At 47.5% G+C, this 14,355-nt stretch overlaps 1 protein-coding gene across 1 annotated transcript in view; it reads left to right on the top strand.

Moving 5' to 3' along the window:
• CXHXorf36 (chromosome X CXorf36 homolog) overlaps positions 1 to 14,355 on the top strand; it is a 43,723-nt gene that overhangs the window by 23,398 nt on the left and 5,970 nt on the right. The window contains exon 4 of the mRNA XM_013986078.2: positions 9,835 to 10,032. Coding sequence (XP_013841532.2) covers positions 9,835 to 10,032 — 198 coding nt within the window. The remainder of the gene's footprint in view (positions 1 to 9,834; positions 10,033 to 14,355) is intronic.

Raw genomic sequence — 14,355 nt, 5'->3', positions numbered from 1 at the left:
TTTTCTTAATAACATAAGCCAAACAGGATTTTTCATGGTTTTGAATACAATGCAGCTTGAAGAAACGTTCCGTAACTTTTGGCTTAATTATCCGCAACTGATACGCTTATTGAGTCATCATTGTTCTAATTATGACACATTTGATTCACGATGATACATAATTAGCCTACACCCTGCTTCGCAAGCATATTTAACAGCTAAGTCATGTGAAAAGTGTTGAGGTATGCAATCAGAAAGTCAACTCACAGGTTTCCTAGCACTAGAATTTTCTCTTCTCCCTGGGTGCCAGGAACGCTCGATAACAGTAAATTCGCTAAAAGTAAAAACTCATTTATTCAAGATTTCCCTCCTTCCCAGTTGAGCTGGCCACAGGCAACCTGCTTAAGCGAAAAAGTAACTCCCGATCTTTTTTTTTTCTGGTGTCTCTATATGTGCGTTATTCATATATCCTCACATAGAACAAGGGTGGCCTCTGGGGGCAGCGATGTGAGCTTTTTTTTTTTTATATTCACACTGTACAGTTCCCTAATGTTTGAGCATCTCACAATGAGCATGCCCAGGATGACTAACTTTGGAAACCTCTGTCCTCTTGGTGCATGGCAGAAAGTACATGGGCTAAAAAGAAACCAAAAACAAATAAAAACAAGCAAACAAACAAAAAATGTACGGAGTTCCCTGGTGGCTCAGCTGGTTCAGGATCTGGCATTGTCACTGCTGTGGCTCGGGTCACTGCTGTGGCACGGGTTCAGTCTCCAGCCTGGTAACTTACATGCCATGGGTGCAGCCAAAATAAAAGCAATGTACACGGGCTAACTCTTCTCTATAGACGGCGTGGGCGCCGTCTGTGTTCTGATCCATCTACAGAGGAGATGGTGGCGGCCCTTAAAAAGAGTAAGGATGGGGAGTTCACGTCGTGGCTCAGTGGTTAACGAATCTGACTGGGAACCATGAGGTTGCGGGTTCAATCCCTGCTCTTGCTCAGTGGGTTAATGATCCGGTGTTGCCGTGAGCTGTGGTGTAGGCTGCAGACGCAGCTCGGATCCTGTGTTGCTGTGGCTCTGGCATAGGGCGGTGGCTACAGCTCCCATTAGACCCCTAGCCTGGGAATCTCCATATGCCGCGGGAGCGGTCCCAGAAATGGCAAAAAGACCAAAGAAAAGAAAAAAATAGGGTAAGGAGGGAATTAAGTGACTAGTGTCAGCACATCTGCTGTCTTTAGATGTATGCCATAATTCACAACCATAATATATACATATTTTTTTCTTGCTTTTTAGGGCCACACCTGGGACCCCTAGTTCCCAGGCTAGGGGTCAAATCGGAGCTACAGCTGCCGGCCTATGCCACAGCCACAGCAACACAGGATCCAAACCCTGTCTGCGACCTACACCACAGGTCACGGCAACTTGGGTCCTTAACCCACTGAGCGAGGCCAGGGATCGAACCCACATCCTCATGGATCCTAGCCGGATTCGTTTCTGGTGCACCACAAGGAGAACTCTCCAAACGTCATTTTATTTTCCTTATTTTTATGTTCCTTAAAACCTTAGAACAAACGAACAAATTCTATCTGAGAAATGAAAATCAATTCTCTTCGTTAGTCGGTTGTCTATATCCTTGGAAAGAAAGTTGCTTTCTCGGATCAAACTGTGCCTTCAGTTAGCGGTGTGACCGCGGATTGCTGACTTCTGATCTTAAAAGGCATCCTCTGGGAGTTCCCGTCGTGGCGCGTGGTTAACGAATCCGACTAGGAACCATGAGGTTGCGGGTTCGGTCCCTGCCCTTGCTCAGTGGGTTAACGATCCGGCGTTGCCGTGAGCTGTGGTGTAGGTCGCAGATGCAGCTCAGATCCCGCGTTGCTGTGGCTCTGGCATAGGCCGGTGGCTACAGCTCCAATTCGATCCCTGGCCTGGGAACTTCCATATGCCGCGGGAGCGGCCCAAAGAAATAGCAAAAAAAAAAAGGGGGGGGGGGGCGTCCTCACTTCTTGTCTTAGATTTTCTTTTTAAAAACAGCTAGTGTCTTTCTTCTACACATTTATTTCCAGCAGAACAAGTGTATTCAGTGGTGGTAAACCTTTACCTTCCTTTTTTCTATCATTTTTTATTGAAGTAGAGCTGACGTAGACTATTATGTAAGTTTCAGGGGTACAATAGAGTGACTCGTAATTGGTAAAGATTATATTCCATTTATAGTTATTATTATCAAATATTGGCTACATTCCCCAAGTTGTACAAGCTATCCTTGTAGTTTATTTTATACCTAATGGTTCGTACCTCTTAATCCCCTGCCTCTATACTGTCCCTCCCCCTTGCCCCTCCCCACTGGTAACCACTAGTTTTTTTCTCTATATCTGTGAATCTTTCTTTTTTGTTATATTCATTAATTTGTTGTATTTTTTAGATTCCACATGTAAGTGATAAAATGTCCAGTATTTTGTCCTTTTCTCTCTGACTTATTTCACTTAGCATAGTGCCCTCCAAGTCCATCCGTGTTGCTGCAAATGGCAACATTTCATTCTCTTTTTATAGCTGAGTAGGATTCCATTATATGTATATACCACAGCTTCTTTATCCATTCCTCTGTGTTGATGGACACAAGTTGCTTCATAAATCTTTGCCTTTTGAGTAGAATGTGCTTTGGGGAAATGGCCGAAAGTCATCCAGAACCAAGTGGGATGATTAATATGGGAAAAGAGCTTGAGGATAATATGCTCCAATAAACAACAGGATCCCTAACAAGGCACCTCCCTTTCCTGGTCTGTGCCTCAGTATTCTCATCTGGAAAATGGGAGAATTTTACTAGATCCCTTAATAATGCAGCCTCCCATTCACATTGGCTAGCACCAGCTGCCAGAATTAAGGTCACCGCATTTTCCACAAATTGTTGACGCTTTTTAAAAATCAATCACTTTAAACTTCCAGCAGCATCACAGAGCAAAGAGAACTAAAGGCTTTAAGACCCTGTGTCTGCCTAGATTATGTCTGTGAAAAAGGCTTGCCATGTGGCCTGACCCTTAGCACTTCTGGCAAGCGTCACCCTCCTTTCCCCAAGTGGGTCATGCCAACCATATTTCCAAACAGTGGTCACTGCAGAGGCGTCCGTATCAGCCCTGCTGCCCTCTTCCACTTCCAACGGGACCTTCAGGCAGGGCAGATCTCACCCATGGCATGGAACCTGAGAAGGGCTAAGGCAATTCTGGCAAGATTATGGAAGATCCACTTAACTTCTAAAGTGTGGTCCGCTCTAAGGAAACCCCCTTCCTGCTCTCTTGGACACGCTTATCTCTAGCTTCTAGGCAGGAACAACAAGCATAGCTCTGTTAACTTTTTAAGTACCTGCATCGGAGACACAAAAGCATTTGTCTAGACAATTTACCATTTATGCTTCCGTTCTGGTAAGAACCCTTATACAAGGGCACTGTCGATGGCTGGGGATGTTTTCTGAGCAAACACACGTGAGGATGTGGATAAAAGCCAACCAAAGGTCAAACGACTCCTTGGGGAAGTTCCTTCCTGTGTACTCAGATTTCACTGGAAGCTTCAAAAGTGAAAGGAAATCTAGATTTCCGTCAAAGTCACTGTCGTTTCCGCCAAGAGCGAGTGCTTTTCCCTTGGCACCAGTGTATGATATGTGTTGGTATACGTTATGTAAATGCGATATGTATGTTGGATGAAGATAAATATAATAATATAAAATACACAATACTGATAATTTGGTGACCAATATTAATAGAGTGTAAATTAATATAAATATATATTATACTACATAATATACAATACTATAATATTATTAATAGTATAATAATTATATGTAGTATAATATGTATTATATGTAATTAAATATCATTATATATATATATATATAAGCAGATGTCAAAACAGATTTATTTCAAGGAATTGGCTTATGAGATTGAGGGCCTGGCAAGTTCCAAAATCCATAGGACAAGCCAGGAGGAGGCTTGTGCAGGACCTGACATTACGGTCCACGGGTGGAATTTCTGCTTTCTCGGGGACACTTTAGTTTTGCTCGTTAAGGCCTTTCAGCCTCTTGGGTCAGGCGCACCCACATTATCCAACATCATCTCCTTTACTAGAAGTCAGCGGTCTGCCCGTGTTAACCACCCCTACCCAACATCGTCCCAGCAACACCTAGCGTTTGATTGAAAAAGTGGGCACCATAGCCTAACCATGTTGACACGTAAAACGCACCATCACCATGACACACTCATTACATTTCACTGACTGTTTTACGGACTGTCAAGGATCGTGGTGGACAAGCGTGACCCTCACTGTCAGTACCACGCAGCGTGGACACCCCAGGTTCGTGACAGTGCAGCCGAACAAAAGCCCGGGCACAAGCGCCACGCCAACCTTGCCTGGCTGGCTGGTTCCCTAGGGGTGGCAGCTGGCAGGAAGTGCAAGGCTGAGGAAATGGCATGAGAAGGGGAGGGGGCAACACAAGGCCTGGTTTTGATTTTCCTCTGGCATTTCATCGGGAGATGATGAGTTGGTGCTGCGGCCCCTGTGTACGGAAAGGAGTAGTGATGTAGAAATGCCAAAGCAATGAGAAATCCCCCAAAAGTATGTATTTGGTTTTGAAATCAATCTTTATTTTATTGGCAATGTTTGGTTTCCCGAGTCTGTTTGCCATCGGCCAATAACACCGTGGCCTTGCACTTGGCCAGCGCATACCAAACAGAAATAGACGGAGGGAGTTCCCATTGTGGCTCAGTGATAACGAACCTGACTAACGATCTGTGAGGATGCAAGTTCGATCCCTGGCCTTTCTCAGCAGGTGAAGGATCCGGCGTTGCCGTGAGCTGTGGTGTAGTTTGCAGACATGGCTCAGATCCTGCATTGCTGTGAGTGTGGTGTAGGCTGGCCGCTGCAGCTCCAATTTGACCCCTAGCCTGGGAACCTCCTTAAAAAAAAAAAAAAAATATATATATATATATATATATATATATATATATATATACACATTTGTGTAACAAACCCCCTCAAAACTTAGAGGTTTAAAAACAACAATAGTTGTCAACTTTACTCATGCATATTCAGTTTGGGCGGGGCTCTGTAAGGAAGGCTCACCAACCTGCGTGTGGCATCAGCTGGTGTGGTTCAATACTGCGCTTGGAGGAGCCCTCTTGGAAATGGCTCAGTCACATGGCCAGCAAGTTGAAGCCGCTGTAAAACAGGGACTCAGCTGGGTGAGGGTGAGCCATCGTGACTTCTTTTCATGTGGCCTGGGCTTCTTTACAGCATGGTGGCTGGGAACAAGAGCGAGCCAAGTAGAAGCCGTATCTCCTTTTATAGCTGAGGCTCAGCCCTCTTACAGCAGCCTTCCCATAAGCATTTCAGTCACTAGAAATGAGTCACCAAAGCCTGTGCATACTCCAGGGGAGGGGAAGTAGACTCCGCCCTTGATGCGAGGGCTGTCAAAGAGTTTGTGAACATGCTTTTTTGTTTTTATTTTTATTTTTATTTTTTTTAACTACTCCAATGAATTGATCACATCTGTAGTTGTATAATGATCATCACAATTCAATTTCACAGGATTTCCATCCCACAGCCCAAGCTCATCCCCCACCCCCCAACTCTGGAGACCATAAGTTTTTCAATGTCTGGGAGTCCCTATCTGGTGAACATGCATTTTTAAATTTTATTTTATTGGAATATAGGTGATTTACAATGTTGTATTAGTTTCAGGTGTACAATAAAGTGATTCAGTCATACACATAAATACATCCATTCTCTTTTCCCACATAGGCTATTACAAACTATCAGGTAGATTTCCCTGTGCTCTACAGTAGGTTCTCGTTAATCATCTACTTTGTGTGTGTGTGTGTTTTCTAGGGCCGCTCCCACGGCATATGAAGATTCCCAGGCTAGGGGTCGAATCGGAGCTATAGCCACCGGCCTACACCACAGCCACAGCAACACGGGATCCAAGCCACGTCTTCGACCTACACCACAGCTCACGGCAACGCCAGATCCTTAACCCACTGAGCAAGGACGGGGATCAAACCCACAACCTCATGGTTCCTAGTCGGATTCCTTAACCACTGAGCCACGACAGGAGCTCCTAATCATCTACTTTATACACTAGTGTGAATATGTTATTCCCACCCTCCCAATTCTTCCCTTCCCCCAACAGTTTCGCCTCTGGTAACCATAAGGTGGGGTTTGAAATCTGTGAGTTTGTTTCTGTTTTTTAAATAAGTTCTTTTGTATCATTTTTATTAGATTCCACATATAAGCGATCTCTAGGTCCATCCATGTTTCTGCAAATGGTATTATTTCATCTTTTTTATGGCTGAATAGTATTCCACTGTATATATGGACCACATCTTCTTTATCCATTCCTCTGTCGACAGACATTGAGGTTGCTTCCATGTCTTGGCTATTATAAACAGTGCTGCAATGAACGTTGGAGTGCATGTATCATTTTTAATTGTAGTTTTCTCTGGCTATATGCCCAGGAGTGGGATGGCTGGATTATATGGTAGTTTTACGTTTAGTTTTTTAAGGAACCTTGAGCGCACTTTAAGATCACCCTTGCAAATGATACCTCTGGTGTCCACCCTTATGTTATGTACCAGCTCCGGCTCCTCTCTTTCCCTTGGCTCCCCCTCCCCCATTCAGCTGATCACCAAGACTTGTAGATTCTACTACCTACAAACATCTTTAGAGTTTTCATTCTCTTATCTCCCACATCTGAACCATTGCATCGTCTTCTCCTTCTTTATTTTATTTTTGCTTTTTAGGGCCGCACCCATGGCATATGGAGGTTCCCAGTCTAGGCTAGGGGTTGAATCAGAGCTACAGCTGCCAGCCTACGCCACAGCCACAGCAATGCGGGATCCGAGCCGCATCTGCGACCTATACCACAGCTTATGGCAACGCCAGATCCTTAACCCACTGAGCGAGGCCAGGGATCGAACCCCAACCTCGTGGTTCCTAGTCGGATTCGTTCCCGCTGCACCACGACAGGAACTCCTGAACCATTGCATCTTCTTAACTGACCTTCCTGCCTCCATTCACTCCTTCTGTGGCATTTAGGACTAAGTTCAGCTGCATGTGACAAGAAATCCCAGTAACCATGGCTTAAACAAGATCAAAATGTACTTCACTTTTACATAACAGAAGCTGATACATAGCTGCCTGGGGCTGATCGAGTGGCTCTGTAAGTGTCAGGGATCCAGGCTACTTCCATTTTTCTGCTCCACAATCCTTAGCATGTCCTGGTCCAAAATGGCTGCCCAGGCACAGCCATCACTTCCACATTCCAGTCAGGAAGGAAGACGGAGTGAAAAAGGATGTACACCCGCTCCCTTTAAGGATCTTTCTCAGAAATTTCTACTTATATTTCATTGACCAGTACCTCGTCATGTTACCACACCTAGCTGCAAAGGGAGCTGAGAAGGGAATCTTTATTCTGGGCAGCCATATGCATCACTAAGGTTTCTTGTTATTGTTCTTTTGTTTCGCTTTTGGCTGCACCCATGGCATGCAAAAGTTCCCAGGCCAGGGATCGAACCCACGCCACAGCAGTGAGCCAAGTCGCTGCAGTGACCATGCCAGATCCTTAACTCACTGCACCACAAGGGAACTCCAAAGTCATTAAGGTTTTTGCACAGATGCCCTCCCACCCACTTGGCAACCTCACTCTACCCTTGCTTCAGGCCTCCGTGTAGACTTCCCTGTCTCCCAAGAAGCCTTTGTGGAGCCCACAAAAATGTTCTGATTTCTTTTAAAATCAGAACAATGGGGAGTTCCCATCGTGGCTCAGTGGTTAATGAATCCGACTAGGAACCATGAGGTTGCGGGTTCTATCCCTGGCCTCGCTCAGTGGGTTAAGGATCTGGCGTGGCCGTGAGCTGTGTCGTAGGTCACAGAAGAGGCTCGGATCCTGCGTTGCTGGATCAAACACTAGTCACAGCTCTCCCTGTACTGCATCCGAATGGCCGGGCACTCAACCCCTGATTCAACCCCTAGCCTAGACTGTCCTCCACCTGACAGGCCTGAAAGGGCAGGCCCTGTTGTGGTCCCCTATTGCATCCGCAGTGCCTAGAATTCAACCTGGTCCTTGGTAGAGGCTCTGCAAACACTGGTGGGTGAAAGAATGAGTGCCCTGAGCTCACCCAACTGCAGGGTTACAACCCCAGTAAAGATAAGGACCGTAGGAGTTCCTGCTGTGGCACCACAGCATCGGTGGTGTCTCTTCAGTGCACTAGGATGCACTTCAATCCCTGCCCAGCCGAGTGGGTTAAAAGGATCTGGCATTGCCTCAGCTGCACATAGGTCACAACTGCAGCTCGGATCTGATCCCTGGCCCGGAACCCCATGTGCCATGGGGCAGCCAAAAAACAACCAAAAAAGATAAGGATGCAGGTCTTGATTGGCTCCATCTACTTACCAATGACCTGGTATGTTGCCTGAGTTCAAAGAGTCAGTATGTGTGACCTGGAGCAATTCAGTCTCTGTAAATCTCAGTATTGCCATCTTTAAAATAGGAGCAATAATTGTACCTACCTCATTATGCTCCTGGGCAAGGAAATGAAAGAACACACTACCTGTGAGGGGCTTAGAACAGCCCCTGTTGTATAATAAGCACTCAATAATTATGACCTATTATTGTCGTCGCAGCCAAGTAGAGTCCTTCCTCTCCCACAGGTGCTTTCATTTCAAAGTCGGCTTTTAAGGGAGTTCCCTGGTGGTACAGCGGGTTAAAACTCCGGCATTGTCATTGCTACGGCGTGGGTTCGATCCCTGGCCTGGAAACTTCTGCAAGCCATGGGCACAGCCAAAAAAAAAGTTGGCTCTTAGAAAAGAGAAGACGAAATTACTTTCCTTCCACCACCGCTGCCCCAACAATAATTCTCTCTAATACCCGAATTTCAGGCTGTGTAGGAAAAGACTATCGGAAGCAACGAGATGTTCCCATAGCTTGGAATCATCTCTGGGCTCCACCCGGGGAGCTTACAGGGATCGGGGAGGGAGGGGCAGGACCTATTGCAGGGGACAAAGCATGGATAGAAGAATCTATTAGAATCTTGTCAGATAGGGTTCTGCCTTAGTCAGCTCCAGCTGCCGTCACAGAAATCCGTGGACTGGGTGGGTTAAAAACTGAAGTCTGTTTTTCACAGTTCTGGAGGCTGGGAAGTCCAAGATCAAGGTGCCAGCCCCGTTGGTTCCTGGTCAAGGCTTTCTTCCTGGTTCGCAGCCAGCGGTCTCCTCCTGGTCTCCGCATGGATGGAGAAGAGAGAGGAAGCAAGCTCTCTCATTCATGCCTCTTCTTACAAGGACGCTAATTCCATTCACGAGGGCTCCACGCCCAGGACCCCATTACCTCCCCAAAGCTCCGCCTCCTAACGCCCTCACCTTTGGAGCTCAGAGTTTCAACATTTGAACTGGGGGGTTGGAGGGCAAAAACGCAGTTCATAACAGGTTCAAATCCTGAATCTTCCGCTGGTGATCTACACTCTGCAAGCTTCCAATTCCCCAGCTGCAGAATGCGGTGGAGACACGCGGCGGGTCGGGTGGGAGGGAAGGGGCCCAAAGCGCCAACTGACTGCTGGGGGCGTGCTGCCTGTCCAGTGCTTTCCTACGCTGACCCCAGGATGGACGGCTCAGTCCCTTCTCCTGGGCGCCCCCTGGCCTCCCCCTCCCACCGCATCCCACCCCATCCCACCCTATGCCCCTCCCACATAGCCTGCTCAGATCTCTCCACCCCCCACCCCCATCTCTCCCCTTGGCTCCCCAATAGTGGGATCTCGGCCCACCAGCAGGTCCTGCCTGCCCGCTGTGAGCACTCAGCGCCCTTTCCTTCTCACAGGGTCTCTCCCACTTCCCCCTGCAGGGCCTGCCCAGCCCTCTCTTGCGCTGCCCATCACAGCGACTCCTGGACCGCGTGGTCCGGCGCTATGCGGAGGTGGCTGACGCCGGCAGCATCTTCATGGACCACTTCACGGACCGCGACAAGCTGCGTCTCCTCTACACGCTGGCTGTCAACGCACATCCCATCCTCCTACAGGTACGAAGCAGCGACCCCCGGAAAACCCGTCCAGGGGGGCGATTCACGTCGGATTCCAAGGGGGCGGGCCCTGGGTTGAGCTCTCGCTCCCTTCCCCTGCACACCTGGGGGCCACCAGCCCACCTTCGTACCTTCGTGGCATTTGGTAATTACGTGTTGGCTTCTGCAGGGGGGAAGTGCTGTGGTCGCGGCAGAGGAAAGAGGTGTGGGAGCTGGGGAGGGGGCCGGCGGGGAATGGCCACTGTCACTGCCAGAGGCAGCCCTGAAGGACTTTGGGAAAGAGGGCAACTTTGCCCAGGTGCCTCAAAGATCGGCAAAATGTGAGCAAGCTCGGGAGGTGGCGAAATAACCAACGAATGACTCCCTCATGTGCTGTGCAGCTGCGCTTGGAAAGGAGAGAAAAATGGAAGTAACTGAAATGTCCATCAGTAAGGAAATGGCCAACTTGTAAGTGGGACTTCTGTGCAGAGAAACCAGACATCAAAGCTTTTTACCAGGAAGCAGCGTTTATTCCAGCCAGGCACTGGCTCAACGGATTAGTATCCAGAGGCTGAGCCCCGAACACAGCGCAGGGGACGCCTTATATACCCCTCTTGTTTTCCCGCGACATCTAAGTTTCTTTGTCCCCCTTAGCAGGTACACTCTACATTTTCGGCAGGCAACTATAGATGTGCCCGCGCTCGTGGATACAGGCTATGCTCCATGACTAGAGAACTATGCATGCGCGCGCACGTCTCCTTCTCTTTGATCAGGGAGCCAATGGCCCCCTCCCACTACAAAAGGAGTAAGGATGCACTAGAACTTGAGGACACACTGGTCAACAAGACAGGCGGGGAACCTGCCCTCATGCAGCTTCCAGTCCAGCGGTAGAGACAGCCCCTTAACACGTCCACAGGTGTTTATGGGGCACGGACACCAGCACACCCATTTCTCCCAGATTCCCAAGAGTCTGGACATGTATTTAACGGGCACAGAGGAAACTAGGAAGTGGGTTGGTGGATCAGAGAAAGGAGGAGGGAGCAAGAGAAAGGAGAGGAGACGAAGGAGGAAGAGGAATAAGAGGAGGAGGGAGAGGAGAGAGAGGGAAAGAGGAGACCGAAGGGGCCAAGGAGAGAGAAGGTGCAGATAGAGGAGGAGGTGGAGGAGGAAGAAGCCACGCGACAGCAGTTAAGAATAATTATTACTGTTATGGGAGTTCCCGTCGTGGCGCAGTGGTTAACGAATCCGACTAGGAACCATGAGATTGCGGGTTCGGTCCCTGCCCCTTGCTCAGTGGGTTAACGATCCGGCGTTGCCGTGAGCTGTGGTGTGGGTTGCAGATGCGCTTGGATCCCGAATTGCTGTGGCTCTGGCGTAGGCCGGTGGCTACAGCTCCGATTGGACCCCTAGCCTGGGAACCTCCATATGCCGCGGGAGCGGCCCAAGAAATAGCAACAACAACAACAACAAAAAAAGACAAAAGACAAAAAAAAAAAAAAAAGAATAATTATTACTGTTATGAACTATAGTATAATTATTTCTAATATATTAGAATAATTATGATATATTTATATTTATTCTAATAATTTATAATATATTTTATTCTAATGACATATAACTATATTATTTTAATTATATCATATTATGATCTATTATATTATCTATAATATATTTTATTCTAATTATTTATAATATATTTTATTCCAATAGTTTATAATACAGTACATTGTAATTATGATCTAAGGCATTGTTATGTTTATTTTGATTATTTATGCTATATAGTAGATGATTATATATTCTTTTAATAGAAGGTATTAATTTTATATTATTGGCCAAAGGCATCATGGCTGAGTACAAATTAACAACTCATTTCTTGAGCACCTGCTATGTACCAGCAATTGGGCTGCATTTTCACATCATCACCTCATTGAATGCTCACGACAACTCGACAACCCCACAGGACTATTATTATTGACCCCTTTTGCAGACAAAGTCAGTGGAGCTCAGAGCTGTGAAGGACTTGGTCGCAGTCCCCTAGCCAGTGTCAGTGATGGAATCCAGACCCAGAGCTGCCTGACCTCAGGGTCCAAGCTCTTTCTGCGAATATCTGCCTAGTAACGTTGGCATTTTCAATCCTGGAGCAGGAGGAGGAATCGCTGGTTGTCCTGCACCCACGGAGGCCTTCTCCTCCCATTGTCCTTCCTTTAGGAGCCAAGGCCAGCGACCTGGCCACTTCCAGGAAGGGCATGGCGTGGATCTGCCCCCAACCTAGGGATGGCTCCTTGGCCACACATTTAGACATCGCTGGGGGGCCCTGGGCCGCCCTCCCGGGCTCACAGTGGGAGAGGTCCCGGTGGGTGGGGCAAATAAGAAAGGGTCTTCAGAACATGGTCAGTGGGCTGAAATGGAGAGGGCCACAGAAAATCATCAGAAGAGGGCATGAGTTCTTTTTTCTTTTTTGTTAATTTCAATTTTTTCCATCATAGCTGGTTTACAGTGTTCTATCAGTTTTCTACTGTACAGCAAGGTGACCCAGTCACACATACATGTATGCATTCTTTTTTCTCCATCAGAAGTGACCAGATAGAGGTCCCAGTGCTACCCAGCAGGATCTCATTTGGGATGAGTTCATTTTTTGAAGAAGGAAAATTAGGGGGTAAAAAAAAAAAGCACGCTAAGTATTTATAGCTTCTGTCATTTCTCCCATCGTTTAAAGAAACATTCTAGATAGAGCTGCCTCAATAGTCAAAAAAAAAAAAAAAAAAAAGGCCAGGATTCCCTCCTCTCTTTCTTTTTAAAATTGAGGTACAGTTAACTTGCAATGCTGTGTTTCTTTCTTTCTTTCTTTTGTCTTTTTAGGGCCACACCCACGGCATATGGAGGTTCCCAGGCTAGGGGTCCAGTCAGAGCTGCGGCTGCCAGTCTATACCACAGCCACAGCCACGCAGGATCCGAGCCACATCTGCAGCCTACCCCACAGCTCACGGCAATGCCAGATTCTTCACCCACTGACCACGGCCAGGGATGGACCCTGTGTCCTCATGGATGCAAGTCAGATTCATTTCCGCTGAGCCACGATGGGACGTCCTGTTGTGTTACTTTCAAGTATACAACAAAGTGATTCCGTTGTGCATCGATACATATTCTCTTTCAGATTCTTTTCCACTATAGATTATTACAAGGTATTGAGAAGAGTGCCCTGAGCTATGTAGTAGGTCCTTGTTGGTTATCTGTTTTATATATAGTAGTGTGTATATGCCAATCCCAGCCTCCCGGCACTCTTACAGGGAGACGGAGGAGACTGGCTGGGGCTGTGTGCTTCCCTAGACCAGTGTGAGGCTGTCGAACGTTCCAGTTAGTTGGGGAGCAGCCTCTGTGAGTGTGGACTTACCCCAGCCAGGCAGATTCGCCCGGGGCCAGTGCAGTGGTTCCTAAAACTTGAGTCACTCAAGGGTCACCTTCATGATTTGGGCCCCATCACAGAACCTAGTGCCTGCATCGTTATTTTTTTACTATTTTTATTTTTTATTTATTTATTTATTTATTTATTTATTTTTGTCTTTTGTTGTTGTTGTTGTTGGTATTTCTTGGGCCGCTCCCGCGGCATATGAAGGTTCCCAGGCTAGGGGTTGAATCGGAGCTGTAGCCACCGGCCTACGCCAGAGCCACAGCAGCGCAGGATCCGAGCCGCGTCTGCAACCTACACCACAGCTCACGGCAACGCCGGATCGTTAACCCACTGAGCAAGGGCAGGGACCGAACCCGCAACCTCATGGTTCCTAGTCAGATTCGTTAACCACTGCGCCACGACGGGAAATCCCCTGCATCGTTATTTTTTAAAATATTTTTCTTTAAATCAACTTGACGTTGCCTCTCTTTTTTCCTCCCCATAGCCTCTTTCTAAGCAGTGATAGCTGTGAAATCTGAAATGCTCATTCTGTCTTTTCAACTCTACAACTCTGAAAAACATTCCCCTGCAGCCTGAACACCCTCTAAAATCGTGGCAAGCGCGTTGGCATTCTGTTCACAGCAACTCTGTTGAAATGCAGTCCTCACTATGGAAAGAAGAGCTGCTTTTCCCAAATCCTTCCACCAATAATAGAATTAGGGAGCTCCTGCTGTGGTTCAGTGGGTTAAGAACCGGACTAGTATCCTCCATGAGGATGCCTGTTGGCTCCCTGGCCTCGCTCCGTAGGTGAAGGATCCGGCATTGCCGTGAGCTGTGGTGTAGGTTGCAGACGCGGCTCGGATCCCACGTGGCTGTGGCTGTGGTGTAGGCCGGCGGCTACAGCTCCGATTGGACCCCTAGCCTGGGGACCTCCATATGCCACGGGTGTGGCCCTA

The sequence above is a fragment of the Sus scrofa genome, chromosome X (genome assembly GCF_000003025.6).
Source record: "Sus scrofa isolate TJ Tabasco breed Duroc chromosome X, Sscrofa11.1, whole genome shotgun sequence".
Classification (NCBI taxonomy): domain Eukaryota; kingdom Metazoa; phylum Chordata; class Mammalia; order Artiodactyla; family Suidae; genus Sus; species Sus scrofa.
Note: the sequence above shows the minus strand (reverse complement) of the source record. Positions and strands in the feature narration are given on the sequence as shown.